This window comes from Suncus etruscus, chromosome 20 (assembly GCF_024139225.1).
Source record: "Suncus etruscus isolate mSunEtr1 chromosome 20, mSunEtr1.pri.cur, whole genome shotgun sequence".
Taxonomy (NCBI): Eukaryota; Metazoa; Chordata; class Mammalia; order Eulipotyphla; family Soricidae; genus Suncus; species Suncus etruscus.
Genome location: NC_064867.1, coordinates 7,364,758 through 7,388,617, shown reverse-complemented (window position 1 = coordinate 7,388,617; position 23,860 = coordinate 7,364,758). Strand labels below are relative to the sequence as shown.

The 23,860-nt window shown below is 50.2% G+C and overlaps 1 protein-coding gene across 1 annotated transcript in view; it reads left to right on the top strand.

The window, feature by feature from the left end:
- TRIM71 (tripartite motif containing 71) overlaps positions 1 to 23,860 on the top strand; it is a 62,968-nt gene that overhangs the window by 27,543 nt on the left and 11,565 nt on the right. The window contains exon 2 of the mRNA XM_049766396.1: positions 23,059 to 23,226. Within this exon, the coding sequence (XP_049622353.1) occupies positions 23,059 to 23,226 (168 nt within the window). The remainder of the gene's footprint in view (positions 1 to 23,058; positions 23,227 to 23,860) is intronic.

Below are 23,860 nucleotides of genomic sequence, written 5' to 3'. Positions count from 1 at the left end.
CTCAGAGCTTCTAGTTCTCTCCATGGTCAGTTATTGCCTTAATGAACATTATACCATCAACCCCATAATATTGTATGCGTGTGTGTTTGGACCACATCCAGTCCCAACTGTTGAGAAAAATCATACCTGGTGGTCATCCTCAGGGCTCACTCCTGGCGGACTTCAGACCAGATGTGGTGCTAGGGTTCGAACGGGGTTGGTCTCCATGCAAGCCAAGTATCCTATCTGTTGTATTATGGCTCTAACTGCAGATGTGGAAATATTTTTCAGACTCTTGAGTCCCTAATCTGGGAGTGCCCCAGGCAGAGCACTGAGAACTGGGCTGGATGACTGGAACTGGATGCAAAGCTTTGCTTGCATTAGCCTGAGAGGGTCATCAGGTGGATTTTGTGGGGCTACCTCAGGTCTTTGGTCACTCTCCCACCCCCGTGCCAGGGCTCTTCACTGCCAGTCTTGTTCTTTACTGCAGGCGTCATGGGACCAGGAGTCATAATCCAGGAGTTGGGCCCTTGTCCCCAGGGTAGCCTCCAGGAAACCTGACACCACACATCTTCCTGGGAGATGATAATGCACAGGGGCTCTGCAGTTGTGTACACAGTTTGTGGGGTGCTTCCATCTAGCTTGTAAGTCTGACGCAGAGCATTCTTGGGGAATGGCTTCAGTGCCTTTTTGCACAAAACTCTGGGCAGTCATCTGTCCATGTAAATCTTGTAAGACTACAAGGAAATTTGCTCCAAGTCCCCCAAAACCTGTGGCTCTGGAGCCCCCACTTTTCTTTGGTTTTTGGGCTACACCTAATGGAACCTCAGGGGTTACTCCTGCCTCCTGGTAGGCTCAGGGGACTATATAGGATACCGAAATTTAATCCCGGTCTGTCCTGGGGTGGGCCGCATGCAAGGCAAATGCGCTACCGCTGTGTTAAAAAAAAAAAGGGCCCCTCACCTTTTTATAATAGTTTGTTTTGGGGCCACACCAGGCAGTGCTGATGGTTACGCTTGAGCTTGAGCTCCATGTCCAGGAATTACTCCTGCCAGTGCTTGGGGGACCCGGATAGGAATCGAACCCAGATTGGGTACCATGCAAGGCAAAGTAACCAAAGAACGTTCCCATTTGGGTTTTGAGGCAGTGTCAGGAGTCACCCTGTTAGTCACCCTGTTGCCTGCCAGGCCGAAGAACTTGCATGATTAATCTGGAGTAGGAATATGTGTGCGTGTGCGTGTGCGTGTGTGTGTGTGTGTGTGTGTGTGTGTGTGTGTGTGTCTATGAAGAAAATCATCTCCCAGTAGATCTGAGGCTTCCCCCCTCCCCGCCACGTTCTCTTGAGTTTGACCTATTTCTGTGCTTTGCGAGTGCTGATGTCATAGACTCTCAAAGGGATATTGTATGTCTTCTTTTAAAGAGTCCTAAAATATCTCTCCTTCCCCATTTATGATCAGCTTCACTGCCTCTAATAATGATGTGGCAGGCCCAGAGACTGGTTGGTTGGTGGGCTACATTGGCCAGGAAACAGCCTTTCTGTTGTTGAACAATCTTCAGATCTTTAAAATAAAAACAAGCAGAAACCACCAGTCCAGAACAGCAGGTCTATCACTTGCTTGCCTTGCACGTGTCTGACCGGGGCTTGATCCCCAGCATCCCATGTGGTCCCCCCAGAGGCCACCAGGAGTGATCCTGGAGCACTGCTTGCTGTGGCCCAGAAACCAAATAAAAACTGAAAACCCTATTAAAAAACAAAAACAAACAAACAAAAAAAACCCTCACTAGCCCTAGGCCCCCCGGCTTTAAAGTGGAAAGCTGGACGGGGTTGGTTGGGTGGGACCCCTGGGAGCTGGGGCTCTTGGGCCTTTTGACTCCTGGGAGCTGGGGAGACCTTTCCCGCCCCACCTGATGCCGGTTCCTCTGGTGGGATTAATCATTTCCTTTTGACCTTGTGCTGTGCCCCCAACATGTTGCATTGATCAAAACCTGAAATCTGGGGCCCCTCCCCTCCCCACCCCCACCCCATTCTAATGAGAAGCCCTGAGGTGCCAGCGGGGGAGGGGTCGCCTAGAAAAGCCGTTTGCCAAAAACAGACAATGGGAAAGAAAATAACATGTTTTCGCAACAATCCCCCACCTTCCTGTTGTGTGTTTTGGATTTGGGCGGACTGGGCCCTTGGAATCCGCCTTCCCCCAGACGCCACTGGGAACTTAGTTTTATTATTTTATTGCTTACCTTGGGGGGGAAAATGTGGGTGATGTTTTTGGGGAGAGGAACAGGGGGCTGTAGTAGCCTTTGTTTCTTTTAATAAATTGTAAGGTTTCTTCCCCTCTGCTCTCTTACTTGAAATGATTTCAAATCCTCTACATTTAAAATTAAGAACTTGATAACTTGCTTAAGATTTTGAATCTGCCCCACATATAGCAAAAAAACAAAAGGGAATTGATAATAGTTGAATATTGTTGATAATAGAGCTAAATAGCGTCAGGGAGGGCAGTGAGTCAGCGATAGGTATAGATGTGTGTGTGTGTGTGTGTGTGTGTGTGTGTGTGTGTGTGTGTGTGTGTGTGTGTAATTGATTGCAGGACCCCTCCCTAGTCTACCCAGTTACATGCAAAGTGCTGCCCACACCCTTTCTTTTTATTTAATGATGCATCTAGAGCTGGGAGAGGGGCAATTCTGATTAAATTAATTGTCTCTTGGGTGATAACTATGGAACATTAATTTGTGTGTGTGTGCGCGCGCGCGTGTTGCGCCACACCCCATGGTGCTCAGGGGTCACCCCGGCCATCCTGGGGACCATATGTGGTTCTGGGATCTTGCAGGGGACAGAATGAAGCAGGGGTGGGGTAGGGAGAACGTTCATATCACCCACTGTGTAGGCAAAGGGGCCCCTATCTTCTCCATCCACAAACATTAATTTTTAGGGAATGTAATGATGCAGTTACAAAGTGTGTGTGTGTGTGGATTAAAACCGAAGTTGCTAAAAAATTGTGACACAAGGCTGATTCCTCATCACCATCATCACCCCTGGTTTTAAGAACAGTTCTGGGGGTGGGGAGAGAATTTTCTTGTTCACTTTCCGCTTGCTAGAAGCCATTCAGCAGAAGAGAATGCCTGGAAACCTGGGCTGGAGCGGCTGGAGCTGGCCTGAGGGAGGCTGAGGAACAAAGGCTCAGTCTGTATTGGACCAGCTGCCATCTTGGACCCAGCTAGTTGGTGATTGGCTCTGAGCCTTGGACTCCATTGATCCCAGAGCCTCTGGGGGTGGCCTTTTGGATCGTGAGGCCAAGGGAAATTAGGGACAGGGACCCCGTTGTAGCCTCAACAGGCCCTTAGGGGGCACCTCTGGAGGACATTGAGGGCTGTGTTCCAGGACTAGAGAGAGTAAAGTGGGGGCTGGGAGACCAATGGATAAATAGGGTTGACGGGATTAGGCCTGAGGGGGTCTCTGGGAAGAAACCTGAGCCTCCCAGAGTGTTTGGGAGAAGAGCTGTGAAGAGTTAGAGACCATGTTTGGAGGGAGGAAGTTGGGGCCCCTCAGAGGTGGACCCCTAATACCAGAGGTTTTCCTCAGAATGTGTTCTTGAGGGAAACTGGGGGGAGGGAGGAATGTGCTGTTAAGTCTCCCATGTCTACTCAGAAGAAGCTATTCTTGCCTTGCCTCACTTTTTGGAGGGCTGATGGGGAAACTTCCTACGTGGGGACTGGAACTCCAGTCATGACTGCCCAGCTATTACCCCTGGCCCCAGAGGGATGGATGAGTTCTGGGTGTGAGGCCTGGGAATTCTGAATGGAGGCTGTCAGCTGGTGAACTGCTTTGTTTCTGAAGCTGCTTGGCTGTATGCTTCGACTCTTTGGATCATCTTTTCTGCTCCCAGATAAATGTATTTCAGGGAGAGGGTATTTGGACCACACCTGGTGGTGCTTTTGTTACTCCTGGCAGGCTCAGTGGACCATATGGGATGCCAGGGATTGAACTTGGTCGGCCACTTGCAAGGCAAAGGCCCTACCAGCTGTGCTATTGCTCTGGCCCCTAAAAGTTTGTTGGGTTTTTTTTTTGGGGGGGGGGGTGTCACACCCTGCAGTGCTCAGGGGTTACTCCTGGCTCCACACTCAGAAATTGCTCGTGGACGATGGGATTCGAACCAATGACCTTCTGCATGAAAGGCAAATGCCTTAACCTCCATGCTATCTCTCCGGCCCCTACAAGTTTATTTTTAATTGGGACCTGAGCAAATAGCACAGCAGGTAGGGCCTTTGCCTTGCATATGGCCTACCTAGATTTGATCCCCAGCATCCCTTAGGGTGCTTTGAGCCTGCCAGAGTGATTTCTGAGCACAGAGCCAGGTAAAATATTGAGTGCTGCTGGCTGTGGGCTCTCCCCCCAAAAAAGGGGAAAGAAACAGGTAACAAAACATGTTCTTATTTTTTTTAATTTTGAGACCATATCTTGGAGCTAGAAATAGCCCCAGAATACCACTGTGTGTGACCCTAACTCTCACCCACCCCACTCTCACCAAAAAAACGAATCGAAACCACTAATTCTCAGAAGAGAAAATCCTTTAAGAATTAATTACAAGAGGAGGGGCCGGAGAGATAGCATGGAGGTAAGGCATTTGCCTCGCATGCAGAGCATCTGTGGTTCGACCCAGCGTCCCATATAGTCCCCTGAGCGCTGTCAGGTGTGACCCAAAAAAACTAAAAAAATTAATTACAAGTGGAGGCTGTGGGCCGGAGTGATAGCAAACAGATCATTTGCTTGCATTCGAACAATCCCTCCCATGTGGTTTCCCAGGAGTGATTTCTGAGCCCTAGAGCTGGAGTAACCCAGATGCCATCCGGTGTGGCCCAGCCCCCCAACTTATTTTTTAATTTCTTGGTTTTTACGGTACTTGTGGTCGTGCTCAGGGATCATTCCAGATGGACTTGGGTGTGTGAATGGAGTTCAAGGCTGTGGGGGGTCCCTCTGGGTGTTGTGTGGCGATTGTCTGCCGAGACATCGGAGCCTCTTTGGATTCTGGAACCAGGGTTTGCTGGTTCTCTGTTGGTGTCCTTAGTTGACTTCATGCTCTGTCCCTCCGTTTCTTCATCTGTAAAATAAGGGCACACATAGTAGGTATTTGACAGGCTGTGATGAGGATGAATTAAAAATTCATGTCTCGGGGCCGGGCGGTGGCGCTAAAGGTAAGGTGTCTGCCTTGCCAGCACTAGCCTAGGACGGACCGCGGTTCGATCCCCCGGTGTCCCATATGGTCCCCCAAGCCAGGAGCGACTTCTGAGCACATAGCCAGGAGTAACCCCTGAGCGTCAAATGGGTGTGGCTCAAAAACCAAAAAAAAAAAAAAATTCATGTCTCCCCTTGTCTTGACACATGTTATTAATTTGTACATTGCTTTCTTTATTTTTCCTCTTATGAATGTTTTGGAGATGTCAGCTTGTCTTAGGCAGCCCATAAGTTTAAAAAACAACAGGGGCCTAAGCGATAGCACAGTGGTAGTATGTTGGCCTTGCATGAGGCTGACTCAGGACAGACCTGGGATCAATCCCTATTGTCCAATATGGTCCCCAAGTCAGAAGCTATTTCTGAACACAGAGCCAGGAGTAACCCCTGAGCATAGAGGTACGGCCCCATCTGGCCGCAGCCTTTTTTTTTGGGGGGGGGGGGTCACTCCTGGCTCCAGGCTCAGAAATCTCTCCTGGCAGGCTCAAGGGACCATATAGGATGCCGGGATTCGAACCACCGTCCTGCATACAAGGCAAATGCCCTGCCTCCATGCTATCTCTCCAACCCCCTAGAGTTTATTAATCGACAAGAATCTTGCTTGGGGCGGAGAGATAGCAAGGAGGTAAGGTGTTTGCCTTTCATGCAGAAGGTCATTGGTTGGATCCCATATGGTCCTGGGGGGTGGGGGCATGCTTGCCAGGAGCAATTTCTGAGCATGGAGCCAGGAGTAACCCCTGAGGGCACTGCCGGGTGTGACCAAAAAACCACACACACACATACACAAAAAGAATCTTGCTTCATCTAGTACTTTTATTTTTGTTTGTTTTTGTTTTTGGATCACACCTGCCAGCGCTCAGGGGTTACTCCTGGCGGGGGTGGGGGGGCATATGGGATGCCTGGATTCAAACCACCGACCTTTTGCATGCAAGGCAAACACCCTGCCTCTGTGCTCTCTCTCTTGCTCTGGTTGGTTTGGGCCCCAGGCAGTGTTCAGGGCTTACTCCTGGCTCTGAGCTGAGGGATTGCTCTTGGCAGGATTAAGGGACCACTTGGGGTGCCAAGCTGGATCTGGCAAAGAAGTGCCACACACCCCTGTACTACTGCAGCATTCTCAGGCAGTTTTCTCTTTTGGGTGAGAGCACCCAATTCTCCGTAGGGTGGTGTACCCACTCCAGCCAAGGACTATTTCACCAACCAGTGTTGCAGGAAGGTGCTGAGCGGTGAGGATTGTGGTGCCCGAGTTTGATTCCAGAATCTCAGGTCTGTGCTTTGCCACTGGACCTCCCTCATTCGTGGCTGCCTCCAAAGCCTTTGGTTACATAACTGGCATACTTGTTGTTTTCTTTTTCCACCAGCTCTGAGCACGGGGCAAAGCCTCCTTTCCCACTTAAAAAAATAAAGTTTATCTTTTCCTTATCTGTTTGGAAGACAGGGGTGGAAGGTCTCCTGATTGCATGATCCTTTCCCTCCTGTCACAGGCCACAGACAAGGTGGGAAACACTCACTCCCTTTGGAATGACTGTGGGTCCGTAGCTGAGATTCGAACTGTTTGAACTTAGGGAGAAAAACATTGGTGGTGGGGAAAGGAATATAGTGGGTAACCTACCCGCCCCCTACATGCAGTTGACCCGTTCAGTCCACCAAACATTGGACCCCAGAGTTCGGTCAGGAATATGAGCCCGAGTACAGTTGGGTGAAGTCCCCTCAAAAAAAATAATGCATGGTGGTGATCAGTTGGGGGTTCAAGCTGAAGGAGAGAAGACTTGCATTTCTGATTTTTGGGGGTGCGTATAGTGTCTCCACATACCGATCTTTTGGTTTATTTAAAAAACAATTTTTAGGGCCGGAGAGATAGCACAGCAATAGGATGATTGCCTTGAACGCAGCCGATCCAGGACAGGCAGTGGTTTGAATCCCAGCATCCCATATGGTCCCCCGAGCCTGCCAGGAGTGATTTCTGAGCGGAGAGCCAGGAGTAATCCCTGAGTGCCACGGGGTGTGACTCCAAAACCAAAAAAAAAATTTTTTTTGTGGGCCTGGAGAGATAGCACAGCGGTGTTTGCCTTGCAAGCTGCCGATCCAGGACCAAAGGTGGTTGGTTTGAATCCCGGTGTCCCATATGGTCCCCCGTGCCTGCCAGGAGCCATTTCTGAGCAGACAGCCAGGAGTAACCCCTGAGCACTGCCGGATGTGGCCCAAAAACCAAAAACCAAAAAAAAAAAATTTTTTTTTGCCACACCGTCAGTGCTCAGGAGTCCACTTCTGCAATGCTCAGGGAATCCTACACAGAGAACCATTGTCTTTTTTTGTTTGTTTGTATTTGATTTTTGGTTTTTGGGCTATACCCAACCCTGCTTAGAGGTTACTTCTGACTCGGCGCTCAGAAGTCGCTTTTGGCAGGCTCATGACCATTTGGGGTGCCAGGAATGGAACTGAGGTCCATTCTGGATCTGCTGCCTGCAGGGCAAACGTTCTACCACTGTGTTAGCTCTCCTGCCCCAACCCATTGCTTTCTAAGAACTTTTTTTTGGGGGGGGGGGGTGTCACACCCAGCAGCACTCAAGGGTTACTCCTGGCTCTATGCTCCTGGTAAGCTCAGGGGACCATATGGGATTTGAACTACCGATCTTCTGCATGTAAGGCAAACACCTTACCTCCATGCTATCTTTTAACAAGTTCAGTTCAGCAACTCTGGTGCTGGTTCCCTGATGCTGGCAGTTTGCGCATTATTTTTCCCTTGTCCTAAAGAGCAAAGGTGACCTATCTATCCATCATTGACTTGACTTACCCCTCGGGGAGGTCCCAGGCTGGTGGGGATGAGAAAGCAGCAGAAACTAGGGGGACAGAGCAAGGTCCATAGGCAGAGAGCAGAAAGATGTCAGAAGCAGGGCTATTGAGGAGCCCTTGTACGAGCCCTGGAGCAGCCCTTGGAAGCCAGAAATGGTGGAAATGCTGGAAAACTTGATATCTAAGAGCTGGGTTCCACTGGAATGATGTGACTTGGGAGAAGGACCCAGCTTGTGCCTGCAACACCAAGGCAGAGGGAGATTCCCACTAATCTCAGGGGAGTTTGAATCAGGGCCCCAGGAACTGCTGGCTGTGGCCCTGCAGCAGCTCGGATTGTGGAGCTCAGAGGACAAAGGACTAAGGGGGTCAGAGAACCCAGGCATCCAGGCCAGCTGGTTTTCAGGAAGAGAAATGCCAGTATTTTACTAGATTCCATCGAGGAAGACCAGCGTGTGGGAGCCTGAAGAACACAGTGGAGCAGACACAGCAGTTGTCTGGCTTGCAGCAGAGTAAGATTGGGACCCCAACGCTGGCATATAGTCCCCTCTTACCCCACTGGGAGCCATCCCTGAACACCACCCACCGGCTGTGTCCCGAAAACTAAGAGAGAAAGACGGGAGTCAAGGGTCTATTGCTTTCATGGCGAGGCTGTGGCCCCACTCGAGCTCCTTTGGCCTTGGATTCATCAAAGAAGTGTTGAAAGGTTCCTGCAATTGCCAAGTTGTTGGGTGAGAGGAGTGCTGAATGCGGGGCCACACACACACACACACACACACACACACACACACACACACACACACATTGAGTGGGGGCTGGAGAGCACAGCAACACCACTTGGTCTGAAGCACACATCCCTGGGGTTCGTGTTCCTAAGAACTCTTCTTAACGTGTTTGTCAACCTGGGTTAAAGGGCATTTTGACGACGCCACAGAAGCACCCAGAGACAGACAGATACCCCCCCACACAAACACACGTCTTACCCCAGCTGAGAGAGCTCATTCTAGAGCCCAGCCACTCGACCTCCCTATTCATACTTGATAAATCCTTTTGCGAGCCTTCCTGAACAGGGCAGCAAGAATTGTCCCCCATCGCGTTGTGTGTGACTGGAAGACTTGCTCCCAATACTGTTAGGTGACAAGTTAGAAGCAAAACTATTAAACATTTTTAATTGAATTCATGTTGACATACACAGTTCCAAAGTTGTTTGTGATTGGGTTTTCAGTTCTGCAATGTCCAACATCCATCCCTTACCCAGCTCCCATTTCTCGCCCTAATATCCCCCAGTTCCCCTCCTGCCCTCTGGCAGACACTTCTCTCTAACCCCTTCCTCCCCCTTTCCCCATCTTCTTCTGTTTTATTTCCTTTTAAACATGGGTTTGCAATAATGTTATTGAAAGGGTATCATGTATAGCACTTTACTTCCTTTGCCCACCCAGTTCTTGTCCAGAGTGATCATTTCCAATTATATTGTCACAGTGACCTCTTCCTTAACTATTCATATTTCTCCACTCTTTGTAGCAAGCTTCCTACCATGGACCAGTCCTCCTGGTAGGGGCAGAACATTTTTTCCATAAGAGATATCACATTGGGGCAGGGCGGTGGCGCTAGAGGTAAGATGTCTGCCTTGCCTGCGCTAGCCTTGGACGGACCATGGTTCGATCTCCCGGCGTCCCGTATGGTCCCCCAAGTCAGGAGCAACTTCTGAGCCATCACCGGGTGTGGCCCAAAAAGCAAAAAAAAAAAAAAAAAAAAAAAAAAAAAAGAGAGAGAGAGAGAGAGAGAGAGAGAGAGAGAGAGAGACATTATTTGTTTTGTTTTTGGGCCCACTCAGGAGTTACTCCTGGCTGTGTGCTCAGAAATTGCTCCTGGCAGGCTCAGGGTACCATATGGGAGGCTGGAGATCGAACCAGGGTAATCTCAACAAGGCAAATGCCCCTACCCCCTCTATCACTCCCGCCCCAGCAAAACTCTTAGTTCCACTCAGTCTTGTTTTTCTTCCTTCTGGGGACACTTCTGTGGGTACCTTCCTTGGTAATGCACCCTAAGCACACAGGTAAGCGAAACGTTTAAAAATCTTTTTTGTTTTTGGGTCACATCCCGCAGTGCTCAGGGTTTACTCCGGTTACTCCTGGCTCTCTATGCTCAGAAATTGCTCCTGGCAGGCTTGGGGGACCATATAAGATGCCAGGATTTGAACCACCGTCCTTCTGCATGCAAGGCAAACGCTTTACCTCCATGCTATCTCTCCGGCCCGTTTAAAAATCTTTTGCTTCTTCAGGCAGCTGGCAAGTTTTCAGGTGCGCACTGTGGTACCCTGTTTCAGAAGTGAGGAAAAGAGTCATCCAGGGATCTGACCACTTAAAAGCCAGCTGTAGCACCCCAGCTCAGCCAGGACAACCTAGAACAAAACGGGTTCTTCCTTTCGTAACCTTGGTGGCGGTAACCTCGGTGGCGACCAGGAGGAAGCGGCATATCCATGTCAAAAATTTGTCTTCCGTGTCAGATTGGGGGGATCTGTCATTTACTCGGGCAGCGATCCCCGTGTAGGAACAAATCTCTTTTATTTGCGTCGGGATCCTGCCAGGGCCTCTCATTAGTCCCCCGGAGGCATGTGGGGCCGCAGCTGGGGTGCTAATGATTTCCCAGGGCTGCGGTGCCGTAAATCGGACCCTGGGCTCTCATTTTCCCACACCCCCCAGGGAAAGGGGGCCTGTGCCCGGGAACCCCCTCTCTGGGTGGAGGTAGGACTTAAGATAATATTTATAGTGGAGGGCAGAGGGAGAGTAATGCTTAATGGGACCGTGGTGGGGAATGGTAGTTATCTTTTCTAAGTAAATCTTGTGGGGCCTGGAGGAAGGAGCTAGATCCTGGGAGCATTTATTTGGCCCCTGGGCTCAGCTGATCCTTCAGTGCTGGTCTGGATTTCTTTTGGGGGGAGGCAACCCGCTGAGGGTGTTACTCCTGGCTATGCGCTCAGAAATCGCTCCTGGCTTGGGGGTGACCATATGGGACGTCAGGGCTTGAACCAGGTCTATCCTGGGTTAGCCGCGTGCAAGGCAAACGCCCTACCACTGTGCTATTGTTCCAGCCCTGGTTTGGGTTTCTTTTCTGGAAGAGAAGATGCACCACAGAGGTGAGTGTGGGGACCTTGGATGCCGGCTCCACACCCCTGTGCCAGCCAGGCAGGCCCCCCACCCCCACTGGCTGTGTGACACGTAGCTTTTGGTTTTCCCACTAGGACTCAGCTTGGGTGAAGATGGAATCAGGCAGTGGAAAGAAACCATTTCGTTCCTCACTTGACCAAACATTATGCCTCAAAGCTACTTCTCTTCGTTGCAGGAATATATTTTTTGTATGAACATATGCATTTCCCCATGCCACACCTAGTTGGAACCTTGAAGGCACGCCTTCTTTTATTTTTGGTTTTTGGGCCACACCAGGTAGTGCTCAGGGGTTCCTCCTGGCTCTGCTCTCAGAAATCACTCCTGGGCTGGAGAGAGATAGCATAGACTGCTGTAGGGCATTTGTCTTGCACATAATGGACCCAGGCAGACCTGGGTTCAATTCCCGGCATCCCATATGGTCCCCTGAGCCTGCCAGGAGCGATTTCTGAGCACAGCCAGGAGGAACCCCTGAGCACCATTGGGTGGGGCCCCTAAAAATCCCAAAACCCTCTGTTTGGGGCCAAAATGATAGCAGAGCTGTAAGGCGTTTGCATTGCATGTGGCCAACACAGGGCAGACCCAGTTCTAATCCCGTTATCCCATATGGTCCCTGAGCCTGCCAGGAGGGACTTCTGAGCTCAGAGTCAGGAGTAATCCCTAAGCGCCGCCAAAAAAGAAGAAAGAAAACACTCCTGGCAGGCTCTGGGGGAACCTATAGGATGCTGGGGATTGAACCCAGTCTGCCCTGGGTCCGCCACAGGCATGCAAGGTGAACTTCTTGCCGCTGTGTGATTGCTCCCGCTTCCCCCATCCTCATCCCCGTCTTTTTCTGTTGTGCTTGGACCACAACAGTTGCTTTCCTAGGGTCTTGGCTTTGCACAGGCACAGGGTTCTGTTGGTGGCTCTTTCCGGGGGTGCTGGCACTGCAGTAACCACACTGGCAGGATGCTGTTGCAGTTTTCCTCTTGGCGTGTGCCTTGAAATACCATGTGACGGGGAGGGCAGTTACCGAGCTGCCAGGATTTGACTCCCAAGCATGTGTGTAGATGTCGCTGGTGAGGTCAGGTCCCGGGCGAGTAGAGCCCTCGACATGTTCACGGAGAAGCATTCACAAGCCACTTTGTGGGGGAATGACTGCGCTTAAACTATAGGTGGGAAAGCCATAGATATTAACATTTGTGGAAAGTAGGGTGTGAACTCTGTTGGCCAGTCAGGTAGGGTGTGAGAGGGGTGAAACGGTGTATGCTTTTGAGTTTAGGGAAATTATAGGGGATTGAGTTTCGGCCATTATAGGGGATTAGGGAAAGTAGGGTATGTACTTGTATTTAATTTGTTGATTAAAAATTTAAAGGTTGGGGCCGGGCGGTGGCGCTCGAGGTAAGGTGCCTGCCTTACCTGCGCTAGCCTAGGAGACGGACCGCGGTTCGATCCCCCGGCGTCCCATATGGTCCCCCAAGCCAGGAGCGACTTCTGAGCGCATAGCCAGGAGTAACCCCTGAGCGTCACCGGGTGTGGCCCAAAAACCAAAAAAAAAAAAAAAAAAAAAAATTAAAGGTTAGGGCCCGGAGAGATAGCATGGAGGTAAGGCGTTTGCTTTTGCCTTGCCATGCAGAAGGTCAGTGGTTCAAATCCCGGCATCCCATATGGTCCCCAGAGCCTGTCGGGAGTGATTTCTGAGCATAGAGCCAAAAGTCACCCCTGAGCACTGCCGGGTGTGACCCAAAAGAAAATAAGGTTAATTTGTTTAGCTACATAACATGGACACTGGGGATTTGGAACTGAAAAAATCGTATTTGCCTATAAACTGGCCCTAAGCAAGCTCACTATACGACAAACCACCCATATTTTTGTTTTGTTTTGGGGCTACCCATAGCAGTGCCCAGGCCTAACTCTGTGCACCAGGGGTCACTTTTTTGTTTTTGTTTTTTTGTTTTTGGGCCACACCTGGCTCAGGGGTTACTCCTGGCTGTCTGCTCAGAAATAGTTCCTGGCAGGCACGGGGTGGGGGTGGGGGAACCATATGGGACACCGGGATTCAAACCAACCACCTTAGGTCCTGAAGGTCCTGGCCGCTGTGCTATCTCTCAGGGCCCTAGGGCTCACTCTTGATGCTGAGACCATCAGTGGTACTGGGGGGAGGGTGTTCCTATCTAGGTCGCTGCAATCTCTTACTGCTGCAATCTCTTACCACCCCACTTTTTTGGCCACACCCGGTCACACTAACAGATTACTCTCTGGCTATGTGCTCAGAATTTGCTCCTGGCTTGGGGGACCATATGGGACCTTGGTGTTTGAACCACAGTCCTTCCTAGGTCAGCCGCATGCAAGGCAAACGCCCTACCACTGTGCCACTGCTCCGGCCCCATAAACACCCCACTTTTTTTGTTTGTTTGTTTGTTTTTGGGCCACACCCGGCTGTGTTCAGGGGTTCCTCCTGGCTGTCTGCTCAGAAATAGCTCCTGGCAGGCACAGGGGACCATATGGGACACCAGGATTCGAACCAACCATCTTTGGTCCTGGATCAGCTGCTTGCAAGGCAAACGCAGCTGTGCTATCTCTCCGGGCTCTTTTTTTTTTTTTTTTTTTTTTTTTAACAAATCTGAACTCCTGTTTGGTAGGATGTCATTCCCGATGTTCCAAGCTGTCGCTGTGGTGTGTGGTGTGACTTGGTGCAGTCCCAGTCCCAGATGTGGGAAAGATACCTAGTCGAATGTGACTGCCTGGTTGCAGCTCTTTTCGGGAGGGCCTGAGAACTCTGGCACATCTGTCTACTTGGGGTACTCTGTGCAAGTTTTGACAACTAGGGGGGATAGCTGGAAAGCAAAGGAGTGGTTGGATTCTCGAGTTTAGATCCAGGTTTGTTTGTTGTTTTTTTGTTTTGTCCTTGGAGCAAGGGTCTCAACTGACTGAAGACCATTGACCGAGGTAGGCGCACTTCCAATTACTGTGCTGGGCTAAGAGGAGGGAGGAGCATTGCTTTTCAGGCCCTGTTTCCTCCGGGCCCAGGAAACAGATGCAGGGACCTAGAGGCACAGCACTAAGTCCTCCATGCCTGTGCTCAGAGATCACTCATTACAGCAGGTTCCAGACCGGGCAGGATGCTGATGAAATCCTGATTTGAGGCTTGCAAGGACTCTGTCCCAGAAATGGTATATTTGGGTTTGGTTTTGATTTTTTTTGCTTTCTTGTTTTTAGGTCACACCCTGTGTCCCTTGGGGGGGGACCATATGGGACATCGGGGATTAAACCTCGGTCTGTCCGAGGTCAGCTGCTTGCAAGGCAAACTCCTTACTGCTGGGCCAGGCCTTAGAAATAGTGTATTTGTAACCTGACCCACCCACCCACCCTACCCCCTACCCTAGTCTTGCTAGCTACAGTTTATTGTGGGCAAAAGCTGTCTTCTTTCCTCTCATTGTCTCTGTCCTCTCCAATTCACTGCACAGCTCCCTGCCTGGAGAGGACTCTAAATGCTGGCTCAGAGCTCACCTGCAGCCTTTCTGGGTGTGTCCTTACTCCCCGAAGCCCTGCTCTGGGGCACCTGGGATGGGGTGGCCCTGTACCAGCATTTGTGAAACTGTTTCATCTGGGGCTCCAGCTAACCCTGTTGTGCTGCCCCAGGGCGTCATTGTTCTCTGGAGAGCTGCTGCTACTTGGAGCTGGTTTTCTTCCAGGATTGAGCTCATTTTCATCAGTTCAGCTCTTGCAGAGAGAGAGAAACACGTATTTCTCTTCAGGTCGTAAGCAAGCATATTTGAATGGTAGCTTGTATTGCAGACTTCAGGAAGCAGAGCTGACCCGTGGCTTTTTGTCCTCCCCCCCTTTTTTTTCTTGTATCTCCCTTTGGAGAAAGAAGGTAGTGGTTCTAGTTTTGCATGTGCCCTTTTCCATTGCAACTAATTTGCTCTAGTGGGGCAATCCCAAGGAAGTCCTATGGGGTGGGGAGACAGTCAGTGCATTTGGAGGTTTCTAAATCCTGAATTAATAAAGGGGAGATACCCTGTGTGTCTAGCTTCAGTGTGTGCATACAAGGTTATACTCCCTAAAAACAGGGAAAGGGGGTAGGATAAGGTTTATGGTCTGACTTCGGTGGCATAAAACTTAATGTGTTAAATCTAACTAAGCCTGGAGTTGTGATTAGCACATGTAAATAGTTGCTTCTATTATCTTTTGTTTTTGGGCCACACCCTATGGCAATCAGGGGTTCCTTGGCTCCATGCTTAGAAATCCGCTCCTGGCCGGCTGGGGGAGCCATATGGGATGCTGGGAATCGAACCCAGGTCCATCTTGGGTCAGCTGCATTCAAGGTAAATGCACCACCACCACTGTGCTATCTCTCCAGCCCCTATTGCATCAACACTGCCCTCCCAGGCTGCTTCTGACTCAGGTTTGGGATTTTTTGTGCACCTCACTAATGGCATCCCAGCCAGTTCCCAGTTTTTGTTCAGGGATGACCCTGTGGGGACCATAGAGATAAAACCTGTGTCAGGTTGTTAAAACAAGCTCCTACCTATTCTCTATTTTCTCTCTCCAGACGACTGACTGAAAGTTTTACCTGCACACCTTTGTGTCCAGATGTGCCTCCAAACGGAAAATTTCTTTATTTAGAGGGGTTGGCAGTACTCGGGTCACTCCTGCTCCACGCTCAGAAATCACTCCTGGCAGGCTCAGGGGATCACATGGGATGCCGGGATTCAAACCACCGTCCTTCTGCATGCAAGGCAAATAGATACAGTGCTAGTTCAAAATTAGCGATCTTCAAATAATATATGCTAAGTTTTCTGTGAAATGCAGAAAAGGGGATTGGATAGATAGCATTTGCCTCGTGTGAGGCCGACCAGGGAGGGACCCAGTTTGATGCCCAACATCTCATATGGTTCCCCAGCCTGTTGGGGGCAATTTCTGAGTGTAGAGCCATCAGTAAACCCCTGAGCACCACTGGGTGTTGCCCAAAAAACAATCAATCAATAAAATAAATAAATATTTATTCAACAATTAAAAAGAAATACAGGGGCCGGAGAGATAACATGGCGGTAATGCGTTTACCTTGCATGCAGAAGGACAGTGGTTCAAATCCTGGCATCTCATGGTCCCCTGAGCGCCGCCTCTGGTGTGACCCAAAAACCAAAAAAAGAAAAAAAGAAATACAGAGAAGGCTACTACATGTATTAATGGGACAGCAGCAGCCATTTCTATACCAATTTAGTTTTTTGTGACCAAGTAAAAATTGGGTTAATTGGGGTGACACAGCAGTTCTAGTTTGATATTCTGGAATTCACAGACCTGGCAAACTGTGTTGCTAATGAGCCAAACAATTGAGTAAAACGTATTTTCCTGGGTCGGAGTGATAGCACAGTCATAGTGAGTTTGCCTTGCAGGCAGCCAACCCGGGTTCGATGCCCAGCATTCCATATGGTCTCCCAAGCCTGCCAGAAGTGATTTCTGAGCGCAGAGCCAGGAGTAACCCTTGAGCACTGCAGGGTATGGCAAAAAAAAAAAAAAAAAAGAAAAGAAAAGAAAAGAAAAAAGAAAATGTGGTTTTCTGAGCTTGTTCAGTGTAACAAAGGGAATTTACTTGGGGCCTTGGGTTTGTTTTACTGGGTGTTTCAGTGCTTTGGCTTGTTTTAAAAACACTCTTTCCCTTGAGACCCTGTCTTGAGGCCTCTCTCCACTGGGTTGTGTGTTCTGGACTAGGACAGTCTTGGGGCCTTCTCGGCAGCTCACTGCCCTTTCCCTATCTATTAATGAGCATGCGCAGGCCTGAATGCCAGCCCTGTGGGTCCCTTTTGTCATGCTGGTAACAGAAACTAGTGTTTGATGGTCAGTCTTCAGAGACTGAGGAGACTCCAGCTGAAATTCGAGATTCTTAATGCCCTTCTTCAAAACGTTGAGGCCAGCAGTAAACACTTTGCGGAAGGGAAAATACGGGGTTTACAAAGATCAAGGCTCTTCATGGCAGCATGGTGTGTGTGTGTGTGTGTGTGTGTGTGTGTGTGTGTGTGTGTGCTCCTCAGAAATACAGAAAGCCGCTTTGAAATCATCAGGTTAGGATAGGCTAGGGTCTATCAGCTGCCATATGCATCCTTTAATTTTTATTATTTGGGGTTTGGGGCCACACCCAAAACTTAGGGGATACTCCTGGCTCTGCTCTCAGAAATTGCTTCTAGCAGGCTCGGGAATCGAACCCGGTCCTTCCCGGGTTGGCAACATTGATAGGCATTCATTAAAGCTATTTAGAATGGTTCATGGGAGAAGTTTCCTATTAAAGAAATACTGCCTTCTCTTTACACTGTGGAGTCACCTCTGGAGGGAGGGAACCCTTTGTCCAGAGCACCAACTTGGTGGCCCGCTGGGCCTGAGCTTATATTTTTGTCACCGGAGATAGAAGTGGTATCAATGGGAGTGGCTCCCCCGATTTACCCCCCAGGCAAAGTCACCAGGCCTAGCCACTTAGGGAAGTGGGTAAAGGTCTAAGGTAAAAACAGTTGAATGAGATATGGGGGGCTGATTAACCAGGTATTTGATGCTTGTAGCTCAGCGTTTAAAATAACACTTGTGCCCCTCCCCTGAATTAACAAAAGAGCTTTTTAGATGGGGGGTGGAGTGGGGCGGGCTTATTTATGTTGAGCTGGTGACCATTGATTGGGCCCTTCAGTGGCTTTTCTGATGTGAACACCCCACCCCACCCATTACTGGGTTGGAGATTTGGGCTTTTCTCTTAGGGTTTTGGGGCCTTGGACATACTGTGTATTTTACTTACTTTTTTTCCCCCTTTGTATTTTACTTTTTAAATAAAGCTTGGCTTGGGCCCAGAGAGAGATAGCAGAGATAGCACTGTGGTAGAGCCTTAAATGTGGCCTTGCATCTGGGAGGGACCCAGTTCGATTCCCATATGGGCCCCCAGCCTGCCAGGGGTGATTTCTGAGTGCAGAGTCAGGAGTAACTCCTGGGCGCTGCTGGATGTACCCCCCAAACCAATCAATCAATCAATAGATGCAGTTCTTTTTTTTTTTTTTTTTTTTTTTTAAAGTAAAGCTTGGCTTGATGCTGTTTTATACGTTTGTGGCCAGAGTTGGCTCTTTGAATTTGTTTTGGTGCCTTGGTGTCCCACATACAAAGCCCTGTTGAATGCCTAGTGATTACTGGCCATGACTACCACCTCTAAGGCCACAGACTAATTCTTTTTTTTTTTGGGGGGGGGTCACATACTTTCCTGTCCTGGCCAAAGTTGGGGAAGACCAGGTGAGACCCAGAAACTGCTCCCTTTCTGTCCCTGAGGATCATCTCCTGTGTGGCCACCGCGTGTTCCCGGCCAGCTCTGACCAAATTCCAGGCTGGAAGGCACTAACAAAGCGCCTGCCCTCAAAACTGGGGAGGGTAAACAGTGCCCATGTAGTATTTTTATTTATTTTTTTCTTTAACCACCCCCACCCCCCTTTTTCTCCCCGCTGGGCCCACATTCCTGGGTCTTTGTCTCTGCCTGGTATTTTAGAAATTTTGGGAGAGGAAGGCTGTGGGTGGGGCCTGCTGGAAGCTGGGGGGCAGGGAAGAGTGTGGTCATTTGCAGGGTCAGAGGTCGCGCCTGCTCCTTTCAGCCCTGGCAGCCAGATTGTCGCCATGAGGTGGGGGCGTGTCCTTGCTTAGGAATTCCTGCCGCCAGAGGCCAGCTCTTCCCAGCCCCTCCCGGCCCCCTACCCCCCGGCCCAGCTTCAGACTCCTGCCACATTTCTGGTGGGGAACCCTCTGCACGATTTTTGGTCTTTTTTGTTTATTCTGGGCCCACACCTGTTGGTACTTAGGGGGTCACTCCTGTCCAGCTCAGGGTACAATATGGCATGCCAGGGACTGTGCAAGACAAGTGTGCCCTGCGCATTGTGCTGCCTGGCCTTCGTGGTGTTTTTGCCTTTTATTTGGAACGCACCCATGGCATAGAACCAGAAGGTTACGCCTAGCTTTGCACTTAGGAATTATTCCTGGGAGTGCGCAGGGAACCACATAAAATGACAGATTGAACCTGGGTCCACGGTGTGTCTAATCTCTCTGGCCCTGTTTTATGGTTAGTGTTTTATTGGGGGGCGGTCGTCACACCTGGCAGCTCAGGGGGTCCTCCTGGCTCTACTCTATGCTCAGAAAGGGCTCCTGGCAGGCTGCGGGGGACCATATGGGATGTTGGGATTCGAACCGCCGTCCTGTGTGCAAGGCAAACGCCCTACCTCCATGCTATCTCTCCGGCCTCTGAGAGAGATCAGCGATCTCCTTTCACTCTATTCTAGGGGTGGGGATCCACACCCAGCTTAGTGGTCAGGGTGATCAAACCAGGGCCTGCCTGCCTGCCTGCCTTCCTTCCTTCTTGGATTTTTGGGGTCACATTGGGCAGCGCTCGGGGTTACTCTTAGCTCAGCGTTCAGAAATCACTCCTGGCAGGCTCTGTGGGACCATATGGGATGCTAAGAATCAAACCTGGGTCCTTCCTATGTCGGCCATGTGCAAGGCAAATGCCCTACTGCTGTGCTATTGCTCTGAGCCCCCAGCTGCGAATATTCCTCCTTCAACTCACAATTTACTTGGTTATATGTTCCTTCTGTCAGCTGAGGCAGGAATCTGGCCTTTTTTTGACCACCTGGTGGGGAGCTCCATTGAGCCCTGTGAAACCAGGCCACGTGGGGATCCCAGCCAAAGACCTTCATTGCTGTTTTGTTTTGTTGGGGCTTTTGATTTTGTTTTTTTTTTCTTTCCCCTGGGGCATCGGAGCCTGTGAGGGACTTGGAGCTGAAACTAGGCTTTGAGCACTTGGTTGCCACCTTTGTCTACTGCACCTGCAGAAATCTTTTTGGAAAAACTTGCAGTTGAAGGAAATCTCATCTGGGGCCTGGAATTGAACCAACCTAAAACTACAGAAAATGTCCTCACAGTGTTAGAGCTGACGCCTAGAGTGTCCTGGCTCTTTGCAGCCGGCTTCTTAAGCATCTTTCTGTGGTGAGGGTCTCCAAAGGTGTAGGACCCCCTTGGTGCATGAGGGCAGACTAGACTGCCATGCATGCGACAGTTTACAGCTCTTCTCCACTCACAGCTTGTGCAGATCCAGGAGTAGACTTCAGGCTGTAACATTTGCTTGGCCTCTGTCTTCTGCCAGAAGAAAGCAAGGGAACAGAAAAACACCGCGCTGAGCGACACCTTCTGTCCTGAGCAGGGGTGAACTCTGAGAAAGAGAGAAGGTTGTTCAGACACTCTGGGTAGGGCTGAACCAGGACCCCACCACATGTTCGAATTTCCTTTAATAAAAGGAGCCTTCTGATGTCTCAATTCACACCATAAGGAGGGGCCCTTTATATTCCCATGACAAATGGGGAGAGCAAAGGGAAAGAATGCAGTGGTGAGGTTGAAATGGCTAGAGAATTACTTTAGGACTGCATCATAAAACTTCCCCAAAGCCCCCAACTTATCCATCCTTGCCTCTCTTTGTTAGTATTTAAGGTTAGCACAAGAATGTTGTTTGCTGTTTTCCCTTTATTGGTAAGGGGATTGGGGCCACACCTATTGGGGATTGGGGTGGGGGATACATTTGGGCTGCCTCTTCCTAGTTCTGGGGTGCGGGGGTACCGTGGGGCTGGTGATGGAACCTGGGCCTCCCCTGTGCCAAGTGTGAGCTCAGCCCTTTGAGCCCTTTTCTCCAGCCCAGCTTGAGGATTTGAGATATCAGATTGAAATGAAGAACCTGCTTTCAGAAATGATTGACTTTGAAGAAGGCAAGTTGCCTTTCTTGATTTCAACTCTTGCTGCTGTTGGCAAAGGAACAACCCTGGACAAAAAATCGGTAATGAAGTGACAGCCCTTGTCACTTTTCTCTTTCAGGCCGCAAACGGCCCTCCATACAACATTTTGTGGCCCTGCCCTAGAAGAATCTTTTTTGTTTTGTTTTGGTTGTTTGGGTCACACCCCCCAATGTTCAAGGCTTACTACTGACTTTGCACTCAAGGATCACCCCAACTTTGCCTCCTGCGGCCCGAAGGTAAATTGAGTTTGAGACCCCTGCGACCAAATAAAGTGCTGGAGAGATAGTACCTTGCACCCAATGTGGGTTTGATCCCTGTCATCCCATATAATCCCTAAGCACTGCCAAGGGTGGTTCCTGAGTAACCCCTGAGCATCGCTGTTGCTAGGTGTAAGGATCGCTCCCTTCCCCTCAAGCCAACTCAAAACAGGGCCTGTCTGACATACAGAAACTTTCTTCCTTTTACTGCTCACCCTGCTGGTTGGTGGTCAGATGACCGATATGCAGTGGTGTCTAGGGGTCTGTGCAAGCGTGGGAGAAACCCACTTGGGTTCTTCGTGGGAAGCAGGCACTCCACACGATCTCCCCCACCCCCCAGACCCTGAAGCATCTTCTTCGAAATGGAAACTTAAGTCCCAGTCTCTGGACTGAAAAGTGTCTAGAAAGCAGCCTGTAGCCCGTGGGGGTGGGTTGCCCCCAGACTCAGGTTCCAGGGAGGTGGAACTTCATTCCCTGGTTGATATTCTTTGTGCCCGTTGGGGTTCGGCCCAGGTAACAAGGCTGCATGCTCACCTGTTGACCCCATTCTTCTCCATGAGGACTTTATCCCTGCCACCCAGCTTGTTCTTTTCGAGCTGATATTTGCAGTGAACCACATCATCATCTTCTGGGGTTCTCACTTTCTGAGCCCCAGATCTGAGCACAGTGCTGGTTCTCTGGCCTTGTGGAGCAGGCATATCCCCTGCCAGCAGGCACTGGCCGCCTCTTTCTTCCTGCAACCCAGCTGTGTGTTACCTACCTGGGAGAGACTCCTGGCCCCAGCTCCCAGTCTAACACCCAAAGGCAGGTGTGAGCCCTGCTTTTGACAGCCCTCCAGCAATCCTGTACAGGGAGTGGGGTGCAAAGGGCCCCCGCTCTGTGGAGGGAGACAATGAGCCTGGCCCAGTTTCTGTGCCAAGGAGCTCTCGCTCCTGAAACCTCTCTTATCAGCAGGTGGAGCCTGTGCCAGCTCTTCTCTGGCCTCTGCCGGGGAGGCCCCAGGGAACTGGCACGTCGCATAAAGCCAACTCTGTCAGCTCGGCTGCTTCCCAGGCTCGGCTCCTCGAAACGACTTGGCAGGAAGAAGGAAGACAAGGATCTGGCTGACCTTAACTCTGGCTTTTTAGCTTTCATTTCAGCAACTTCAGCCCGAGCTTGCTTGTGTGTGGGGAATCCGGCTATGCTCTGGCAGGAGGGATGGGGCCACGAGGGAAGGGTTTGAAGCCACTTCTGTTAGTGCTCTGACTTGTGGAGATGCTCAGAGACTTGTGCTAAAGGTTGAACCTAGGTCTTCTGCCATTTGCAAATCCGGGTGCCTTAACCTTTGTATATCACTCACACTCTCTGGCCCGAAAAATCCTTTTCTTTTTTTTCTTTAATTTATTATTATTCGTTGTTTTTGATTTTGGGGGCCATATCTGGGGATTGAATTAGGTCAAGTACACGCATGATACCTACCTGCTGTACTTTTTTGTTGTTGGTGGTGGGGTTTTTTTGGCAGTTTGTTTTGGGTTATTTTTGGAGGTCACACCCAATGGCACTCGGGTTACTCCTGGCTCTGCTCAGAAATTGCTCCTGATAGGCTCAGGGGACCATATGGGATGCCGGGGTTCGAACCGCTGTCCTTCCTGGATCTGCTGTGTGCAAGGCAAATGCCCTACTGCTTTGCTATCGTTCTGGCCCCCCGCTGTACTATATTAATTGGCCCCAAAACAATTTTATACCTTCTGGGTATACCTTCCCTTGGAAGGGAAGGTCTCATTCTGAAGAAGGTTGAATCAGGGGGTAGGGCCTTCTGATCCGGGATAGTGGGTGGGGTGCAGAACTCCTCTTGGGCCCCATCTCACTCATGCCTGTCCACTCTTGGTCCGCAGGTGCTGCATCTCTACTGTGACACCTGCTCAGTGCCCATCTGTCGGGAGTGTACCATGGGCCGACACGGGGGCCACAGCTTCATCTACCTCCAGGAAGTGCTACAGGACTCGCGGGCACTCACCATCCAGCTGCTGGCTGATGCCCAGCAGGGCCGCCAGGCAATCCAGGTCAGTCCTTTCTGTGCACTCCCAAAAGCCCTGTGGTCTGAGCACAGACCTTCTGTGCCCCTTTCTAGCTCTTGCGGCCAACTCCAGTATGTGGGTAACCATGTAACAGTAACCCTGACAAAAAATGCATGACTATTTGCATCTTTTTAATTTATTTTCATTATTTTTTTTGTTTTTGGGCCACATCCGGCGTTGCTCAGGGGTTACTCCTGGCTATCTGCTCAGAAATAGCTCCTGGCAGGCACAGGGGACCACATGGGACACCGGGATTTGAACCAACCACCTTTGGCAAACCCCGCTGTGCTATCTCTCTGGGCCCGACTATTTGCATCTTGAAGGCGGTGGGAATTGTCAGAACTACTGTGGGTACTTGCAGAAGTGTCTTTGGGCCCCCCCTTTTCTCCCAGCCAGAGGTGAGCTGTCCATATGGCTGCAGGCTATTTTGTTGAGGGCTGGAGAAAGCTGGGAAGCTTTTTATTTTATAAATTCTTCTCTCTCCTCCACCATTTTGGGGCCACACCCAGTAATGTGTAGGACTCCTGGCTCTGCTCAGGAATCACCCCAGGCAAGCTCACAGACTCCAGCAGAAATAGCATTTCTGTTTCTGTGCTGGGCCTATAGGGGATGCTGGAGA